Source organism: Polypterus senegalus, chromosome 3, assembly GCF_016835505.1.
Source record: "Polypterus senegalus isolate Bchr_013 chromosome 3, ASM1683550v1, whole genome shotgun sequence".
NCBI lineage: Eukaryota > Metazoa > Chordata > Cladistia > Polypteriformes > Polypteridae > Polypterus > Polypterus senegalus.
In genome coordinates, this window is record NC_053156.1 from 247,734,183 (window position 1) to 247,753,736 (window position 19,554).

General features: G+C 39.7%; 1 protein-coding gene across 1 annotated transcript; it reads right to left on the minus strand.

Moving 5' to 3' along the window:
• Positions 1 to 1,282: 1,282 nt before the first annotated feature.
• Positions 1,283 to 19,248, minus strand: LOC120526044. The gene is made up of 4 exons (XM_039748892.1): positions 18,167 to 19,248; positions 7,069 to 7,119; positions 6,903 to 6,958; positions 1,283 to 2,862 (listed from the first exon to the last, which is right to left on the minus strand). Exons 1-4 carry the CDS (start codon positions 18,704 to 18,706, stop codon positions 2,769 to 2,771), a joined length of 741 nt encoding a protein of 246 aa, XP_039604826.1. The 5' UTR covers positions 18,707 to 19,248; the 3' UTR covers positions 1,283 to 2,768.
• Between the last annotated feature and the right edge of the window lie 306 nt (positions 19,249 to 19,554).

Sequence of the window (19,554 nt, forward strand, 5' to 3'; positions counted from 1 at the left end):
TAAGAACAATAAAAAAGGTAAATAGGAAAAAGGAAGAATATATGAGGTTTAACGATGATCAGCATTCAGAAGTTAGTGTCCAGGGAGAGCTATTGAAAAGTGATATCTGGGATCAGTGGTAGTCCAAGATAAAATCTTATATGCAGAGTTAACCCATAGAGTGCAGTGTGGATGGAGCAATTGGAAGAAGGTACCAGGAGTATTGTGTGATCAAAGAATTAAGGCAAAAGTTAAAGGTAGGGTTTCTAAATCAGCAGTAAGGCCAGCAATGATGTACGGAGTTATGACGTGGGCAGAATATGGCACGAAGGAGAAGAATTTAGATGTGGCAGAAATGTCAAAGTTGAGATGGATGTGTGGAGTTACAAAAAAGGACAGAATAAGAAATGAGGCAATAAGAGGTACAACAAAAGTGGGAGAGACATCTTAGTAAATAGGTTGAAATGGAATGAACATGTGAAGAGGAGAGACAATGAATATGTGGGCAAAACAGTGATGGAAATAAGTACAGGGGAAGAGAAAGTGAGGGAGCCCAAAGCAGAGGTGGATGGTTAAAGTAAAAGAAGATCTGAAGGAAAATGGCATGCCTGGCGAGGAGGTGTGGGACCGAGTTATATGGAGAAGGTTAATCAAGTACATAAACCCCACATAGAAGTGGTGAAAGATCAAGAGGAAGACATACCCAGGGGGAACTGAACACTCCAAAAGAAAGTGAGTATATTTTGCTATTAATTAGTCTCACTTCATTATGCTAGGAAAGGTCAACATTACTTGTAGTGTACAAACTGCATAACAGGTGCAAACATTTGGCAGAGAAAACTGGAAATGCTGGCAGTGATCATCTGAGTGATCTGTTAGATATGTGGAGGGTTTGCTTGGCTCACATTGTGGATCTTTATGGGCCAGATTGTATTTATCTGTCCCAGAATGCAGTGGTGTATGGCACTGTGCATGTTACAAATGTTTCTAATAAATGGGGAATGGCAAGTTGAACTTTTCACAATCTAAATTTATAAGAGTTCTGTCATTAAGGTGACCACAATTGTTGGAACACTCCATTTTAATTAAGGAGTTTACTATAGTATAAGCAAAGCAAAGCAATAAAACTAGTAACAGTAAATAACCATTATTCATTATATCTTCAAGCACTTTTCATTTTGACTTTAATAGATTTAGTAAAGTGTCCTGTGGTGGGTTGGCACCCTGCCCAGGATTGGTTCCTGCCTTGTGCCCTGTGTTGGCTGGGATTGGCTCCAGCAGACCCCCATGACCCTGTGTTCGGATTCAGTGGGTTAGAAAACGGATGGATGGATGGATAGATTTAGTAAAGTTAAAAAAATTAAGTGTTATTTTTTTTGCTTGGAAGTTGTACATTAGGGGGCAGTGTTCTCCTGTTTTTGCCATGGGTGCCCTGTAGGCCTGCACAGTGACATTTCACCTCTATGGTGGCGGCATAAACTGCATAAGTCAAAAGATGATACTCAGAGATATTCATGAATATTCATTACTTTTGGTTCAAGTAAAAGGTTGGATGTAATCCAGATGCCTATTCAGAAAATGTCATTTAAAAATAAATTTGTTTAAAGCACAGTAGAATTGGGCTGAAAATAAAAAAATCCTCAACAGTTATTTACCTACTTGCTCCAAACCCATCTTTAAAGAGTCTACAGTAAAACAGGCAGGCTCTCCACTGACTCCATGTGCACCAACGCAGGTCTTAAAGAAAAAAAAGAATTTGATACACTAAGTCATTGTCAGAATCGAAAAGAAGAATGATGAAGTGGTGGAAAGGCCGTTCCCCTTCTCGCTGGAGCTGAATTCCAATGCGCTTGGCGCAATTCAGTTTTCCTGTCTAGAGCAGCAAAATTAGGATATTTTGGGTGAGGTCAGGAAATGAAGCATATGTGGAAACCTCAAGGAACACACAAGCCAGGCCAGAGGATAAGAAAAACATTCTCTCTGCACTCGGTTTCTTTTTTCTGATCACCTGCCAATCTGACTTTAACGCTGAAGTCATTTTTACAATGTGTCACATAGTAAAAATAAGGAAAAACACAGCCTTTCAGTTATGTATAATGCAGAAACATCTGTTGCCAGTGACATTTTATAACCGCATTCTGTGAAGCAAACATAAAACCTAAATGCAATTAATGCAAAGTTTAAAATGTTTAAAGAGATGGGATACATGAAGTAGAGCTTTTAGTACTCATCTAAATCCTTTTTGACTGCTGTGATACAATTCATCACATTTCTTCCAATAGTCTTCAATACTTCAAAATCCACTAAGAACAAATGTGTTCATTTAAAGAAATGTGAACTTGGAAAATCAGGCAGCAGGCTGGAAGTGCTTGGAATAATCTATGTCAGACCTTCCATGGAGGTTGGAATCTCAGATTTCTCTTTTTACACAATAAAGATTCATGGTTATATTCACTGTAGTGTGTCTGGTATGATGCATTTAAATTCCGTCTACATGACATCCAGAAAAACATCGATAGTCCTGAGCTTTTCTTTTCTCGTAATGTTTTGAAAAATGTAATGTACATCTTTGTCATTAAAAGCAGTAAAAAAAAAATAAACGTTTATCCATCCCTCACAACAACCAAAAACATCTCTTTTAGAGAAGTCTACTTTGAAGTGGATGCATAAACAGGTTTTACTGTTTCACTATAAAAATCAGTTGTTCGTGCATTATCACCCCTTCAGACAACTTGCTTTAGCTGAGAAGTGCTTTGGTTTCCATGGTACTTGGGGCCTCTGGAAGCAGGTCAGCTGTATTCGCGCTCAATGCTGGCCATAAGCTCCTCTTCAGACCCGTCATAAAACACAGAGGCACCGGTGGGAGAAAACGTTTCGGTATGCCTGTGAGCAAAAGAAAGCAATACTTAGGCATTCAAATTGGGAACATGTATTTTTGTTATGCATTATTAGGACATATTGACTAAAAAGCATTTGGATTGTGAAAGCTAATTTCCAATTACCATGCAGGACAAGATTTGAGAAGTTAACTTTAAAACTTAGTGACTCAGCCCAACTACCAAATCTATAAATAAAAGAATTGTCAGTTATGCGGGACTGTAAGCACACGGCAAATCAGTGCTACCTGAATAAATTCTTTTACATTGCGATACTCAGCTCCAAAGATGTATATCTGAGCTAAACTAGTTTCTCAGAAAAAGGAAAGAGTATGAGGTCTACTGCATTAAATGCATATTGAATAGATAGTGACAACAAGCGTAAAATTAAGACTAGGGACAAATTATTGGGCATAAGATGATGAAAGAGTGACAGATTCTTCAGAATTGCCAGTTTAGACTGATGAAACAACAGCCTGAGACAGAGAAGAAAGAAATGAAAGGCAATGTGCCTGACAACCAGATTGTCAGGAAAAAGACAGGAAAAAGTGTCAACAACAACAACAATATTTATTTATATAGCACATTTTCATACAAATGATCTAGCTCAAAGTGATTTACAGGATGAAGAAAGAGAAAAAAGACAAAATATAAAAAATAAAATTAAAATAAGAATAAAATTAAGGACGGCACGGTGGTGCAGTGGTAGCGCTGTTGCCTTGCAGTTAGGAGACCTTAGTTCACTTCCCGGGTCCTCCCTGCGTGGACTTTGCATGTTCTCCCCGTGTCTGCATGGGTTTCCTCCCACAGACCAAAGACATGTAGATTGGTGATTCTAAATTCTCCCTAGTGTGTGCTTGGTGTATGCACGCCCTGTGGTGGGCAGGTGCCCTGCCCGGGGTTTGTTTTCTGCCTTGCACCCTGTGTTGGCTGGGATTGGCACCAGCAGACCCCCGTGACCCTGTAGTTAGGATATAGCGGGTTGGATAATGGATGGATGGATGATTGTTTGAATCATTGTTGATGTCATGTGTGGGCCCAAAGAACAATGAAGTAGAGCTCTGTTCTGATGACGACCCAATGACATTCTCTGGCATTCCACACTACAGTATGCTGCTCCATCGTGACATTCTTGATTCAATCTGAGATGGGAAATAAGCAGTGATTTAACAGAGGCTACCAGGTCTGTTTCAGTGGTACAAAATGTTGACAGAGGTGTAGCATCAGCATGTTAAATAATCTGTTAATTCTTCTATGGTGGTGTTCCTCTGGCTCTCCCAGGTCCTTCAGAATAGGTGTGAACCATTTTTATCAGCCATTGTTGCAGCTCTCTTTCAAATTCATATTGCCTGTCATGGGCCATTGATCTAGTCCCTATCAGACTTACTTACTGTATCCAATCTTGCAATAGATAAGCATTTTGATATCATAATGATCTGACCTTATCTGGGTATGGACAAGATATTTTTTGCAAAGAATTGTCCAACAGTTTTAGTTACTGGAATGTATATAGGCATGCTGGCTTTTCATGCCAGTTTGTATATGAATTTGACAAAGCTTCTGAGTATAGCTATATTTTTCACAAAATTATATTCTGTAAGAAGATAACAAAAACTTTTAACAAGAAAGGGCCATTGTGCCACAACTAGTTCATTAATCTCTGTACATACACCTAACTCTTTTAAAAATTATTAAGTTGAGCATTTACTATACCGCTTGATAGCTTTTGCCATGCCATCCTCTGTGAAAAGAAATATTTTACAGTATAACATTATTGTGAAATTTATCCATAACTTGCTTCCATCTGTGCACTCATTTGAAGTAAAAGCTGGCTTCTAGCATACAATCTGTTTGCCTGGTTTTAAACTCAGTGATCATTTGATTCAACTGTAAAGATGCAACTCCACCCAACTCGTGTCCTCAGCCCTAGAGTCAGTTTTGTTGACCCTCTCTGGACTTTGACGTCTCTCTATAAACCAACATCTTATTAGCATTAAACATTTTTGAAGAATTTTAGAAGTGGTGAGTGAGCCATTATGTTTGTCCTGTTATGACTTTGCTGATTCTAAGACACAGTGTCATCTGTAAAGCTAACTATTATATTAATTACATGCTTACGTAGATCATTTATAAAAATTAAGAGAGTAGTGACTCCAGCACAGATCCCTGAGGGATGACGCTTTTAAAGCCACATAGTTGATTTTTGGACAAAGTTCACATACTGTTGCCTATTACCTTCTCTGTTTAGGCCAGTTCTGCACCCATCTGCACACTGAATTCCTTCAATTTCTGCTTTTTTAGTGTGATCACTAACCTTACAAATGAAACCTTATTAAAAGTTTTTAAAAATGAAGATAAATAAAATCTCTTGTGCCTCTCTCTATTACCTAAAATTTCTTTGTCATTGGTTTTGTTGTAATTTTTAATAAGTTTGAATTGCTTATATTTTACAGACAGAGAGCAGTAAATGGAAAAACTCTTTGTTAGATTTCATATGCTGCTTTCCCATTGTTAGCAAGAACCAGTAAATACCTGATTACATTCTTATTTCCATAATCTTTTTACTGAATATTAAAAAAAAAAAACAGGAAAATTGTCATAATCACTGTAATGTTGTTGTTATGAAGTAACAAAAGGTTTCTGGGCTATTGAGAAATTCTGTCTGAAGTTTTTGAAGGCAAGGAACTCAATTCTTGCTATAGTGTGTGGTTGAGATCTTTATAATATATTTTTTATCATTTCCACTGCCATTTTGGTTTAAATGGGCATCGCTATTTTGAGCTCCCATTGGTAAGACGCTGATGATGTCATTAGGGGCGGAGTCACATAAGCTGTGACGCTAATGCTAACAACATGATGGGTTAAAAGGTTGTCCTCATGTGCAAGTTCACTATTTTAAATTTTATTTACCTAAAAATCATTTTGCGCTTCTTGTTTTGCTATTTCTTTCTTTGGTCTACTGTTATTTGACTTTGCTTCCCCAATTTTTGACTGAGTTTGTGTCACAATTTAGCTTTGTTATTATGTATTCTTGATCTCTCAGTTTCAACTTACACCAGTTTCCCAATCTGTCTCAGCAATAATTTGCTGTCATGTATAGCATCACAGCTGTTAATAGCTTAAAACATTGTATTCATTGGTAAAAGAGTGTTTGTGATTCACCAACAACTATGGCTGCGACAGGGAAATAAGCAAAGAAAATAAAATATGGATCTAAGCCCTTTGACAAGCTGTTAGTAATTTTAAAACTTTAAAATAAAAAAATGAAGACTTTATGGATGAATAAACACGTCTTTGCTCTGCTAACCTGTCCTTACTTGGAACAACGTGATTTTAGTGCCTACCTGAATTTAGAAAGGCCCCTGTAGAGCAAACAAAAAGTAACTGCCAGGACAAGAAAATTAATAAGGTAAAACAATTTTAGACGAAGAAACCAGTGGGAACACACACTCCCAAAAGCAATGCACTCAAAATGCAAAAGGACATAGACAAGCAAAATGCACTTGCATTTATTCTGCCAGGAGATAGAACCATAGTAGCGTATAGGAATATAGAATCGGGATATAGCTGCATAAGAAGAAGATGAAAGGTAGTTGATAATGGTCTAAAGTCTGTAATCGGGAAATCTAAATGATATTCAAATCAGGGTTCAAAAAAGCAAAGGATTGTGAAATACAAACACTGAAGAACAAAGTAAGCACACTAGAAGGTTTGGTCATATCCAAAATCTTGGACAACCAGGAATTGCATGAAGCTGACCTTTAACAGTAACATCATGCATTGCATAATCCTGGTTATCCCTGCATAGTTTATACATAATGCAGTACAAACAGCAAGCAAAGTAAATGGCGGAAACCATATAAAACAAAATAGTGTCATGAAAGAACTTAAAATTATTTCAATTTCTTGAAAGCAAAACCTAAAATAAAAATGAATGATTAAAATGTGTCCTCATGCATATAAAAAACAGAATTAATGGAAATGGTCTCAGAAAAGCCACATTTAAGATACAATGGGTAAAATGGCCTACTGAAAACTGATACGTACTTATCTGAAACGTTGTTGTTTTCCAAATCCTGAGGTGTCAGAGGTGCCAGAGAACCCTTTAAGTTAAAGAAAAGAGAAAAAACAAAACTATGAAATTTTACCTGTCGAGAAAGTGCAAAGACAAAACAGCATAAAGCAACTGATAAAATACAAAGGAACTCCGTACATTTTGTCGGCTGGCTTCCTCTTTAAGTACATCAAAATCTTCACTCTGGCTCTGAAAAAAGCACAGCAAAGCTCTTATTTAATATCTATAAAGAATAAAGATTACTGTTAAATTTAAAAAGAAATAAGATGGCATGCAATTTCACAGAGACTGGAAGGCTTAAATGCTTGTAAAAGTTGTTTTCATATGAAATTCAAAATCGTTCTATCAGTTGACTCTTTAGAGTGAATGGTGAGAGAGGGTGGCAGCCAGCCATTTATATTTTTGTCAAATTTAACACACTACTGGTAAACCTCCATTTTAGTGACATTTTTATTCTTTGACACAGATGTGCGTAGCAGGAGCTGGTCCGTGCAGCAACTGGAATAAGACAAAACCCAGCACTGATTACGTCACAAAACACACTAGGACACCCAGATTCACACACTGGCCACATATGGACAATCTGGAGCTACCAGGCCACCAGAATTCATGTCTTTTGGATTATAGAAGGATAACCACATGATAGATAGATAGATAGATAGATAGATAGATAGATAGATAGATAGATAGATAGATAGATAGATAGACAGACACAGGGGGAACATACAAACTCAACACAGATGATATTCCAACCAGTAACTAAAACATAGCTCAAGTGCTCTGAAATTGGAACAATAGCTAATATTCCACCACTTAACCCAATTGTAGTTTGTAACTCCATTTAACCTGAAGGTTTCTACACAAACAGAACATTCCAGTTAACAGCTACTTCAACCACAGTACTTACAGACTTTTATTTCAAACAGAAAATTAATTGAAATCATTAATGTAATCATATGAGGCATTTGTCTGTTAACTTCAGAATAAGCACAAGAAAAAATGACAAAATGTGATGAAGTTCAGTTACCAAAAAGGAAATGGTTAGTTGGTTTATAACCAGCACAGACTTATCTAATGTGTAGTATCAAATATTGGCAGATAAAGGAATCAGGAAAATGACAGAAAGTGAAGAAATGTAGTTATTTTTATGTATAATCAAACAGCCAACTGTCAGCCAAACTGAAAGAGACGTACACTATTAGATATTTGTGACTCAAAAAACAGAAATTCTGAATATGGTCCATGTGAACTTTTGGTTAAGGAGCTGAAGAGCAAACCATAAGGGTGCAGGGCCATCCCCACTATTCTGCCCCATTCATACGCTATTAATTGAACTTGCTCAGCCTACTCTGGAGAGGAAGTTGGGCATAACGTGTCCCAGAGACACATTACACAAGGTAAGAAACAGCAATGGATTGAACAACTTTAGCAAGCTGTTGTATAAAATAAAGTCATGCAGATCTTCAGGAGAATTCTCTTGTAAAGGCTATTTTTATTAATACAATTACCAGTATGTCTGACAGGTCAAAATATAACACATTATCCCATTGTCCTACAGCTGATGATGAAAATCAGCCACAGAGGATGCACAAACCAGTGTGTTTCTTCGTGCTATTCCCAAGCCTGAATAAATGGGGAGGGTTACATCAGGAAGGGCTTCCGGTGTAAAATTTTGCCAAATCAATATATGGACAGCAATACAAATTTCCATAGCGGATCGATCGAGCCCCGGGCTAACAACGACCACCACCAGTACTGTTAGCCAATAGGGTGCTGGCGGAAACTGGGCTACTGTTGGCCGAAGAAGAAGAAGGAGAAGAAGAGGGGGGAGACGTATAAAGAGGAAAGTAAAGAAAGTGGAACAGAGGGTAGGAACTTTGAATGTTAGCAGTATGACTGGTAAGGGGAGAGAGTTAGCAGATATGATGGAGAGAAGGAAAGTTGATATATTGTGCGTGCAAGAGACTAAATGGAAGGGGAGTAAGGCCAGGTGGATTGGAGCTGGATTCAAATTGTCCTATCATGGTGTGGATGGGAGGATAAATGGGGTAGGAGTTATTCTGAAGGAACAGTATGTCAAGGGTGTTTTGGAGGCAAAAAGAGTGTCAGGCTGAGTAATGATTATGAAGCTGGAAATTTGAGGTATGATGATGAATGTTGTTAGTGCTTATGCACCACAAGTTTTGGAGTGAGTTGGATGAAGTGATGAACAGTGTACCCAAGGGACAGAAAGTGGTGATTGCAGTGGATTTCAATGGGCATGTTGGTGAAGGGAACAGTGGAGATGAGGAGGTGATGGGTAGGTATGGTGTCAAGGAGAGGAATGAAGAAGGTCAGAGGATAATGGATTTTGCCAAACGGATGGACATGGCTGTTGTGAATAGGGTTACATACAAGAGTGGAGGAAGATGCACACAGGTAGATTACATCCTATGCAGAAGAGTTGATCTGAAGGAGATTGAAGACTGCAAAGTGGTTGCAGGGGAGAGTGTAGTTAAGCAGTCTGGGTGCCTGTAGGATGATGTTGGAGATCAAGAAGAGGAAGAGAGTGAGGGCAGAGCCAAGGATCAAATGGTGGAAGTTGAAAAAGGAAGACTGCAAGGTTGAGTTTTGGGAGGAGGTGAGACAGGCACTGGGTGGCAGTGAAGAGTTACCAGACAGCAGGGAATCTACAGCAGATATAGTAAGTATACAGAGGAAGAGGATGGCAAAGAAGAAGTGGGACAGTCAGAGAGATGCAGAAAGTAGACAAGAGTATAAGGAGATAAGGCGCAAGGTGAAGAGAGAGGTGGCGAAGGCTAAAGAAAAGGCATATGATGAGTTGTATGAGAGGATGGACACAAAGGAGGGAGAAAATGATCTGTACCAATTGGCTAGACAGAGGGACTGAGCTGGGAAAGATGTGTAGCAGGTTAGGGTGATAAAGGATAAAGATGGAAGTGTACTCACAAGTGAGGAGAGTGTGTTGAGCAGATGGAAAGAGTACTTTGAGAGGCTGATGAATGAAGAGAATGAGAGAGAGAAGAGGTTGGATGATGTGGAGTTAGTGAATCAGGAAGTGCAACAGATTAACAAGGAGAAAGTAAAGACAGCTATGAAGTGGATGAAAAATGGAAAGGCCGTTGGTCCAGATGACATACCTATGGAAGCATGGAGGTGTTTAGGGGAGATGGCAGTGGAGTTTTTAACCAGATTGTTTAATGGAATCTTGGAAAGTGAGAGGATGCCTGAGGAGTGGAGAAAAAGTGTACTGGTGCCGATATTTAAGAATAAGGGGGGTGTGCAGGACTGCAGTAACTACAGGGGAATAAACTTGATGAGCCACAGCATGAAATTATGGGAAAGAATAGTGGAAGCTAGATTAAGAAGTGAGGTGATGATTAGTGAGCAGCAGTATGGTTTCATACCAAGAAAGAGCACCACAGATGCAATATTTGCTCTGAGGATGTTGAGAAGGCCAGAAGGAGTCGCATTGTATCTTTGTGGACCTGGAGAAAGCATATGACAAGGTGCCTCGAGAAGAGCTGTGGTGTATGAGGAAGTCAGGAGTGGCAGAGAAGTATATAAGAGTTGTACAGGATATGTATGAGGGAAGTGTGACAGTGGTGAGGTCTGCAGTAGGCGCGATGGATGCATTCAAGATGGAGGTGGGATTACATCAGGGATCAGCTCTGAGCCCTTTCTTATTTGCAATGGTGATGGACAGGTTGACAGACAAGGTTAGACAGGAGTCCCCACGGACTATGATGTTTGTTGTGACATTGTGATCTGTAGCGATAGTAGGGAGCAGGTTGAGGAGACCCTGAAGAGGTGGAGATATGCTCTACAGAGGAGAGGAATGAAGGTCAGTAGGAACAAGACAGAATAAATGTGTGTAAATGAGAGGGAGGTCAGTGGAATGGTGAGGATGCAGGGAGTAGATTTGGCAAAGGTGGATAAGTATAAATACTTGGGATCAACAGTACAGAGTAATGGAGATTATGGAAGAGAGGTGAAAAAGAGAGTATAGGCAGGGTGGAATGGGTGGAGAAGAGTGTCAGGAGTGATTTGTGACAGACGGGTATCAGCAAGAGTGAAAGGGAAGGTCTACAGGATGGTAGTGAGACCAGCTATGTTATATGGGTTGGAGATGGTGCCATTGACCAGAAAGCAGGAGACAGAGCTGGAGGTGGCAGAGTTAAAGATGCTAAGATTTGCAATGAGTGTGACGAGGATGGATAGGATTAGAAATGAGTACATTAGAGGGTCAGCTCAAGTTGGACAGTTGGGTGACAATGTCAGAGAGGTGAGATTGCACTGCTTTGGACATGTGCAGAGGAGAGATGCTGGGTATATTGGGAGATGGATGCTAAGGATAGAGCTGCCAGGGAAGAGGAAAAGAGGAAGGCCTAAGTGAAGGTTTATGGATGTGGTGAGAGAGGACATGCAGGTGATGGGTGTAACAGAACAAGATGCAGAGGACAGAAAGATATGGAAGAAGATGATCCACTGTGGCAACCCCTAATGGGAGCAACTGAAAGAAGAAGAAGATCCTACAGCTGATGATGACTGCCATAGCTATGATGCTGCTTTTCAGAATAATTCAGTTGCTTGCAGCCATTTAGTCATGCTTGGAATCCAAAAAGGTATTTAAGTTAAACACAATTATTTCAGCCTCACTGTAATCAAAATCATAAAAATATTCATTCTGTAATTAGAACCATGCTGGGCCTCTAATGATTGGTATTTTAGTAAGTTATCTGTACAAGAATAAACACCATATTCATGTTTCATTACTTATGGCACACAGTTGCCATATCCTCAGCTGCTTAGTCCTGATCAGGGTTGTGGAGGTGCTGGAGCCTTTCTCAGCCACCATAGGGCACAAGGCAGGAACAAACCCTGGACAGGGTGCCAGTCTATCGGGGGGCAAACATACACAAACCAGGGCCAATTTAGTATTGCCAATCCACCTAACCTGCATGTCTTTGGACTGTGGCAAGGTAACCGGAGCACCTGGAGGAAACCCACACAAACATGAGGAGAACATGCAAACTCCACACAGGAAGAACGCAGAATGTGAACCCTGGTCTCCTTACTTTGAGACAGCAGCGCTACCACTGCATAACCGTGCCATCCCTTAAACAGTTGTGTAGTTTGGAATTTTGCATTGATTACTTGCTATGGCTTTTTCTGCCAGTTATGGCAAATGCTGCTGATGTAACTCACGTTAAATCCCACAGGCATCAGTAAAGCTGATACGAACGTACAATAAATCCAAAACAGGATGCTCTTTAGACTTGCATTGAGGATATCTGACTTCAAACATGGATGACATACAGTAACTGAGTAGTAAAGTCCTGAAGAGTCGAGTTTGGGTCAGTGCATGTATATGCGTTAAACTTAACAGAACCATTCAGCCTAGCAGCATGTCCCAGATCATTACCAAAGCCCATTTTCTAAACCTTTTGTATTATTTCATGGTAAAAGTGTATCAGAGCTTAAAATTTGAGAACTGAGCAGAAAGCAGGAACCATATCACAGGGGCACAACACGCAGATAAGAGACTCACTTGTATCAGGCCCTTTCAGACGCTCCAAATTATCCTAAGATGCAAATATATGAGGAAAACCAAAGCACTCTTAAATAAAATAGAGTTATGTATTTTAATACATTCTTGTTTATCATATGGGTGGAGTGGTGGCTTTGAGGCTAGGGATCTGCGCCAGCAATTGGAAGGTTGCTGGTCTGAATCCTGTAAATGGCAGAAGTGACTCTACTCCATTGGGCCCTTGAGCAAGGACTTTAACCTGCAATTGCTTCACCCTGGGTATGACGTTAATCTGCGCCAGCCCTGCAAGCATGTTCTCCAACTTACAGGGAAAACGTGGAAGTAGGTGGCAGGATTGGCACCCCAGCCACCGTTAAAAACCTCACAACTTATCAGACCCCTGGAGGTTTTTAAACCCAAATTCAAGAACATATTCTTTCTACTCACCAGTGCATCATTGTTACTCAAGGATTGATTACTTCTTTATAGACAATAACTTCTTGCCTATGATTAAATCTTGTGAATACGATGCAATTGTTATTTCTGACCATGCACCTATGATCTTGGAGCTAAAATTACTAAGCCCCATACACTCACCCGCAGATGGCCTCAACCGCTTCTATTAGCTGACGAGAATTGTACTGAATTTATATCCAAACAAATCAAATTCTTTCTAGAGACAAATACATCACCTGAGATCTCTTCAGGAATACTCTGGGAAACTCTTAAGGCCTTCTTAAGAGGTCAGATTATCTCATATCTTTCCCACAGAAATAAATCCGAAGCCAAGAAAGTAGCGGAGATAAAAAGCGAAATTACTAAAATAGATAAAGAACACGCCAGACTACCAAGCGAGACTCTACATAGGAGGAGGCAGGCTCTACATTCAGAATTAAACCTCTTGACAACTAAAGAAACTGAACAACTAATTTACAAATCCAGACATCATTATTATGAACATGGAGAAAGCTAATAAGCTTTTAGCTCAACAAATTCACAAGCAAGAAGTGCAGCGCAATCTCGGTAATCACTAACACGAACGGAGATAAAATCATGAACACAAAAATATAATGCACACTTTCAGAGACTACTATAAATCCCTATATACTACTGAGTCTAAAGAAGACAATACACAATCTAATGCATTTCTGGATACATTACAGATACCACAAATAGACGCTTTTAGTGTGGAGGAACTTGATAAACCTCTGGCATTATCAGAATTACTAGATGCTATAAAGTCACTCCAAGGTGGAAAGCAGCAGGCCCTGATGGCTACCCTGCAGAATTTTACAAGAAATTCTCCGCTCAGCTAGCTCCCTCCTATTAGCAACATTTACAGAAGCCAGAGATAACCAATCTCTTCCACAAACCTTTCGCCAAGCACTAATCACTGTTTTCCAAAACAAAATAAGGACTTATTACAATGTGCATCATACAGACCAATTTCACTTCTGAATAACGACGTTAAAATACTCTCTAAAATCATAGCTAGAAGGATGGAGAAAGTGCTCCCTCGGTAATATCACAAGACCAAACTGGATTTATTAGGGGCCGCCACTTATCTTCAAATCTTCGACGCCTGTTTAATGTAATATACTCACCAACTAAATCAAACACCCCAGAAATATTATTATCATTGGATGCAGAAAAAGCATTCGACATGATTGAATGGAAATACCTTTTACTACATTGGAGAAGTTTGGGTTTGGCCCAACATTTGTGCATGGATTAAATTACTGTATACTAACCCAGAAGCTTCAGTTTGCATCAATAACATTTGCTCAGACTACTTTAAACTAGAGCGTGGCACTAGACAAGGATGCCCTTGTCACCGCTGCTGTTTGCATTGCCATTGAACCACTGGCAATACATTGTCGAAATACTGATCAGATAAAGGGGATTAGCAGAGAAGGACTGGAACAGAAAATCTCATTATATGCAGATGACATGGTACTGTATATATCAGGACCCAGAAAATTCTGTGCCTGCAGTCTTAGCAGCACTCACAGAATTTCAAAAGATCTCTGGTCTCAGAATTAATCTGAATAAAAGTGTACTCTTTCCAGTGAATTCTCAAGCATATAATATTAGATTAGACACCCTACCTTTTATCATTGCAGAACAGTTTAAATACCTCGGGGTAAACATCACAAGTAAACATAAAGCTCTTTATCAACAAAATTTAGCGTCTGCATGGAAAAAATTAAACAAGACTTGCATAGATGGTCAACCCTTCATCTCACACTAGCTGGAAGAATTAACACTGTTAAGATGAATATTCTTCCTAAGCTCCTTTTTTTATTTCAAAACATCCCAATATACATTAATAAATCATTCTTTAAGCAATTAGATTCAACAATAACCTCATTTATTTGGAATTCAAAACATCCACGCATCAAAAGAGCGACCCTACAAAGACAAAAGGCAGAAGGTGGCATGGCTCTACCTAACTTCCAGTTTTATTACTGGGCAGCAAATATACAGGCGATAAGAACCTGGACACAAATAGAAGAACATACACAGGCTTGGACCACAATAGAAGTAAAATCCTGCAGTACTTCTTTGTATTCCCTGCTTGTGCTCCAATAAACACACGCTATCGGCAATACACTAATAACCCAATTGTGCTCCACTCACTTAGAATCTGGAACCAATGTAGAAAGCATTTTAAGACGGAGAAGCTTCTATCTGTGGCACCTCTGCAAGAGAACCACCTCTTTCAACCTTCACAAACATATGCAGTTTTAATATCTGGAAAAATTTGGAATTAACTTGCTTAGAGATCTTTATATAGACAACGTCTTTGCATCCTATGAACAATTACATTCCAAATTTAACATTCCAGCTACACATTTCTTTCACTATCTTCAAATCAGGAACTTTGTTAAACAGAACCTTCCAGATTTTCCTCATCTTGCACCCTCATCCATGCTGGAAAAATATTGCTCAATCTCAAGGACTTAGACTCCATCTCTACAATATATAAAATCATTTTACAATCCCTCCTTTCAAAGATCCAAGAGGACACTGGGAAAAGATCTCTCAATTAATATATCAGAAAGGAGTGGAAAGTAGCAATGCAGAGAATTCACTCGAGCTCCATATGCAAAGCATACAATTATACAACTCAAAATTATATATCGAGCACATCTGTCTCGACTAAAACTCTCCAAAATGTTTCTAGGGCATGATCCAACCTGCGAGCGCTGCAACCAAGTCCCAGCCTCACTAGGTCACATGTTCTGGGCCTGCACCAAATTAACATTATTCTGGACAAAAATTTTTAATTACCTTTCAGACAGCCTTGGACTCACAATCCCTCCTAACCCATTAACAGCTGTGTTTGGGGTTCTTCCAGAGGGTCTTAAAGTGGAGAAAGACAAACAAATTCTGATTGCATTCACTACACTGTTGGCACGCAGACTTATTCTGATAAACTGGAAGAATCCAAACTCTCCTCTTTAAGTCAGTGGGAAACTGATGTGTTATATTATTTGAAATTGGAAAAATCAAATACTCAGTTAGAGGATCCGTACAGACGTTTTTCAAAACATGGCAGGATCTAATCAGTAATATTTTAAGTTCATGAAGCATAGAGAATTTATTAATTTAGGTATGTTTAAAAGCCTTAAATTTTATGCCGTTTGGCTTGCTCTCTCTCTCAAGGGTGGGGATCGATCTGTTCTTAACTCTATTTTTCTTTTTGTAAAAACTTGATTGCTTTGTATGGAGTGAAATAAAATTAATAAAAATAATAAAAAAAACCAAAAAAAAAAAACCTCACAGTTTGCCAATGTTGCGCTGAGGTGTCACCCATTGCCCTCGGGTCCCAATCCAGGTGGTTTGTCATGTGGTGGGTGCGTCAACACGCTATCAGCGCATGTCTACCAACCTCTATCTCTAGTTTATCATGCAGGATAGTGGCAATGTTAGTTGGACATGCAAGTAAGAATTTCCCTGTCCTCTGTGCAAGTGACAAAACTACTGCTGTTTCCACCAGTACTACAAGAACATGCAAACTCCATGCAGCCAGCAGCAGGGATGTGCATTGAACCCAGGTCCATGGAGCTTTGAGCCAACCGCAGTGCTTATCATTAGATTGCCATGGCACCAACTACTAAAATCCCAAATAAGAAAAATAATTCACTGTTCACATTATTAAAAATATGCCTTTAAAGTTAAGTTAAAAAAAAAAAAAAAAACTTGGGAAATGAGTAACACATTCTGAAATCATGCCAATATGGTCCATAAGGAGACGAAGCTTCTGGGTGGTGTATGGAACACACATAAGACAGCTACATTAAAAACACAAAAAGAAACTATAATGGCCTGTTCCTTTAACAATTTTAATAGCGGTCTTCCTAAAATATGGGAGCTGCCTGCCAGCTGTCACCAGAACAGTTTTCTCCCGACTAAGCAATCCCTTGGACACCCCCAAAATTGCAAACTTTAAACACCCAAGGTTGATATTTTTACTCAATGGTTCGATATGGACATCCTATATGCAGGCAGAAGTGGTGACCTGTCTGGTTCTTTTGTTCCTGCTGTGTGTCCATTGCAGTTAGAATAGGCTTCAGCTTAACATGAAAAATGGGTTTAGAAATTAAATGGACGAATTTACTGAGTCTGCAACATTTTCATAGCACAAAAGTGAATATATAAAATATTGGAAAATGTAATGATTTACTGAACCCATCGTTTTAAATGGTGTGCCCACACATGAGAACAGCTTTGGTCAACAGGATACATCTGTGTCATGGTTTCATGGAGCTGCTCCAACCCACAGATCATCTTTCAGAGCTCTAGAGTTGGGGTGTGCTGAAAAACATAGCAACCTTCAAGCAAAATATAAAGGACCTATTCACACAAACTAAAACATAACGAGAATGAATTGTAATGAACAAACAGTTTAAATGTAAAAACAAACAGAGCATGTAGAAATCTATTTCGAGCTGTTTTAAATTAGAATCAAACATTTTTGGAGTTGGTATAGCTTAACAAGGGTATACAGGACTGCTATTACAGTAAATTTCAGCCATACTTTAAATATTTTTCTTCTAGATCCACCCTGAAAAGATGGTATTTTTATGAGATGGTGGGAATGTGCAATGAGGAATTTCCATATGTAAAGTAAAAATGTTTAGCCTAATGTATAAACATTAATTTCCGCAGCTGGATATGCATCAGTGGTTTCCTGTATTCGCACAGTGTGCTTAACTTTTAGCAGAGAGTCAAAACACTTGGTTAAGTGATGGATTGGCGTTATGTGTGGCACTTGGACTTGCTTTCGAAATCTTATATATTTATAAATTGAGGCAATCAGAATCTGATATAGTAAGGCGCTGGGCTCACGGCTATTGGGCTGTAAGTTCAGATCTCATCACTCGTCCTCAGGACACACCAGCGCGTTAGTCCCTAAATCGTACTGTGCATACTGATAAAAACACTTTTGCGTGATATTCATGACGAACGGCACTGTATAAAACAAACATTACTAAAATGTACGTATAATCCGTTCATATAAAACTATTAGTTTACCTTTAGAAGAAAACAAAGCTCAGGAAAAGACCAAGCGCGTCTCAGTAAAACTTGAAACAAACCTTACTAAAGAATTACGAAACATATGCGAAATAAACGAAGCCAAGGCACCCAGACAAGTTGTCACAATAGGATTATCTCTTAAGTCCGTCGCAGGTTACTCACATTTCTGTGATCGCGACTTTCCAGGTGATGTCCCCAAGCAGGAGTCGCGGACGCTGCACATGCGTTCACCCCTTCTCTCCCAAAGTATGACGGCGCGGTATTAGCGGTTAAATGTCCGGCGAGTCCTTTTCTGGGTACTCCTGTCTGGATAAAAGGGGTTGAACTGAAATCGGGTCCGGGGTACACCTGTCGGGAACTGCAGAAACTGTAGGTGTTGGAGCGCACGAAGGACCCTTGGTGATGTTTTCTCTTAGAACTGAAGTCGTCCCCTTCCAACTCTGCTAACGCTCGGTCTAACTTCCTTTCATTGTCCTCTACATCTGCATCTTCTTCGTCGAGCGAAAAATCCGACTCGTTTCCTTCACTATGACAGTCTGGTGCGGCACGGGCACGAGGTTGGCAGAAGCGCGACAACTTCTGAATTTTGTAAAGACGATTGTCCCCTTCAAGCTCCCCCTGCTTGACACCCTTGTGCAGGGTGTTCGCATCTTTTTCTAATGCGGCCGAAACTTTTCTCCCTCTGCTGCTGCCGCTACCCATGGCAGACAGCTTTGAGAAGACAGTGTTTGTAGCTTCTAAAACCGTTGCCTACATTTTAAGCGCATGGGGCTGTGATGCGTCTGGATCTGCAGCGCTGCCAAGTGCGGGCGAATCGCCCATTGAAGCGAGTTAAAAATTAACTTTTCCACTTGGGTGCACACGTCAGAGCTTGGCTCGCTACACTAAGTGCGCTAACAACATATGGAAAAGAAAGAAATAAAGAATTTATCAAGAGTTTTTTTTTTTTCTCCAGAAAAACGTTAGCCGCACCAGCAATGATAAAGACACAGCTACAGGTTTTTAAAGTTCTGTTATTGGCGTAGCTTTCAAAGACCGCCTGAGCAAAGAAGCAACACTAGGACTGGAGTCGCGCATTTTGAATGATGCCAAAGCCATCTGGGCGCATCCGGATTATTGAGAGGAGCTGCCCTGTTTACACAGATTTACAAACATGCCCTCATCCTCGGACAGACCTCGGGAGCGCTTCATCACACACAGAGCTCTGAGTTTGCCGACTTTCCTCTTCCTTGTCTGCGTGAGAGTGAGTGTTGGGTTTTGATCGAGGAGCTCACTCGTAGGAAAAAAATTACATAAGCAGTAAAGGATGGTAGTCAGCCAACTGGTGAGCGGAATACATGTACACAACACACCAGCATATTGAACATTTCATTCATACTTTTCATACCAAGCCGGGCATGCAAGGTGTGTTTTTTCAGTCACTGCCAGGTCAAAAGAGGACTTCAGGTTAATAATTTGTTTTTAGCTCAGTGAAACACAGGCTAACAAATTGACCATGGCTGTTTCGGGCTAATGACCTCACAAGCAGAAAATTGAAGCACAGCCAGGGC

What these genes read in the sequence shown, in the direction of transcription:
- LOC120526044 (XM_039748892.1), bottom strand. Translation starts at nt 18,706, where the DNA reads ATGGGTAGCGGCAGCAGCAGAGGGAGAAAAGTTTCGGCCGCATTAGAA. An exon ending in AAAGTCGCGATCACAGAAAT is followed by an intron (nt 7,120 to 18,166) that starts GTGAGTAACCTG and finishes TGCTTTTTTCAG; the next exon opens with AGCCAGAGTGAAGATTTTGA. An exon ending in AACAACAACGTTTCAGATAA is followed by an intron (nt 2,863 to 6,902) that starts GTACGTATCAGT and finishes TTTTGCTCACAG; the next exon opens with GCATACCGAAACGTTTTCTC.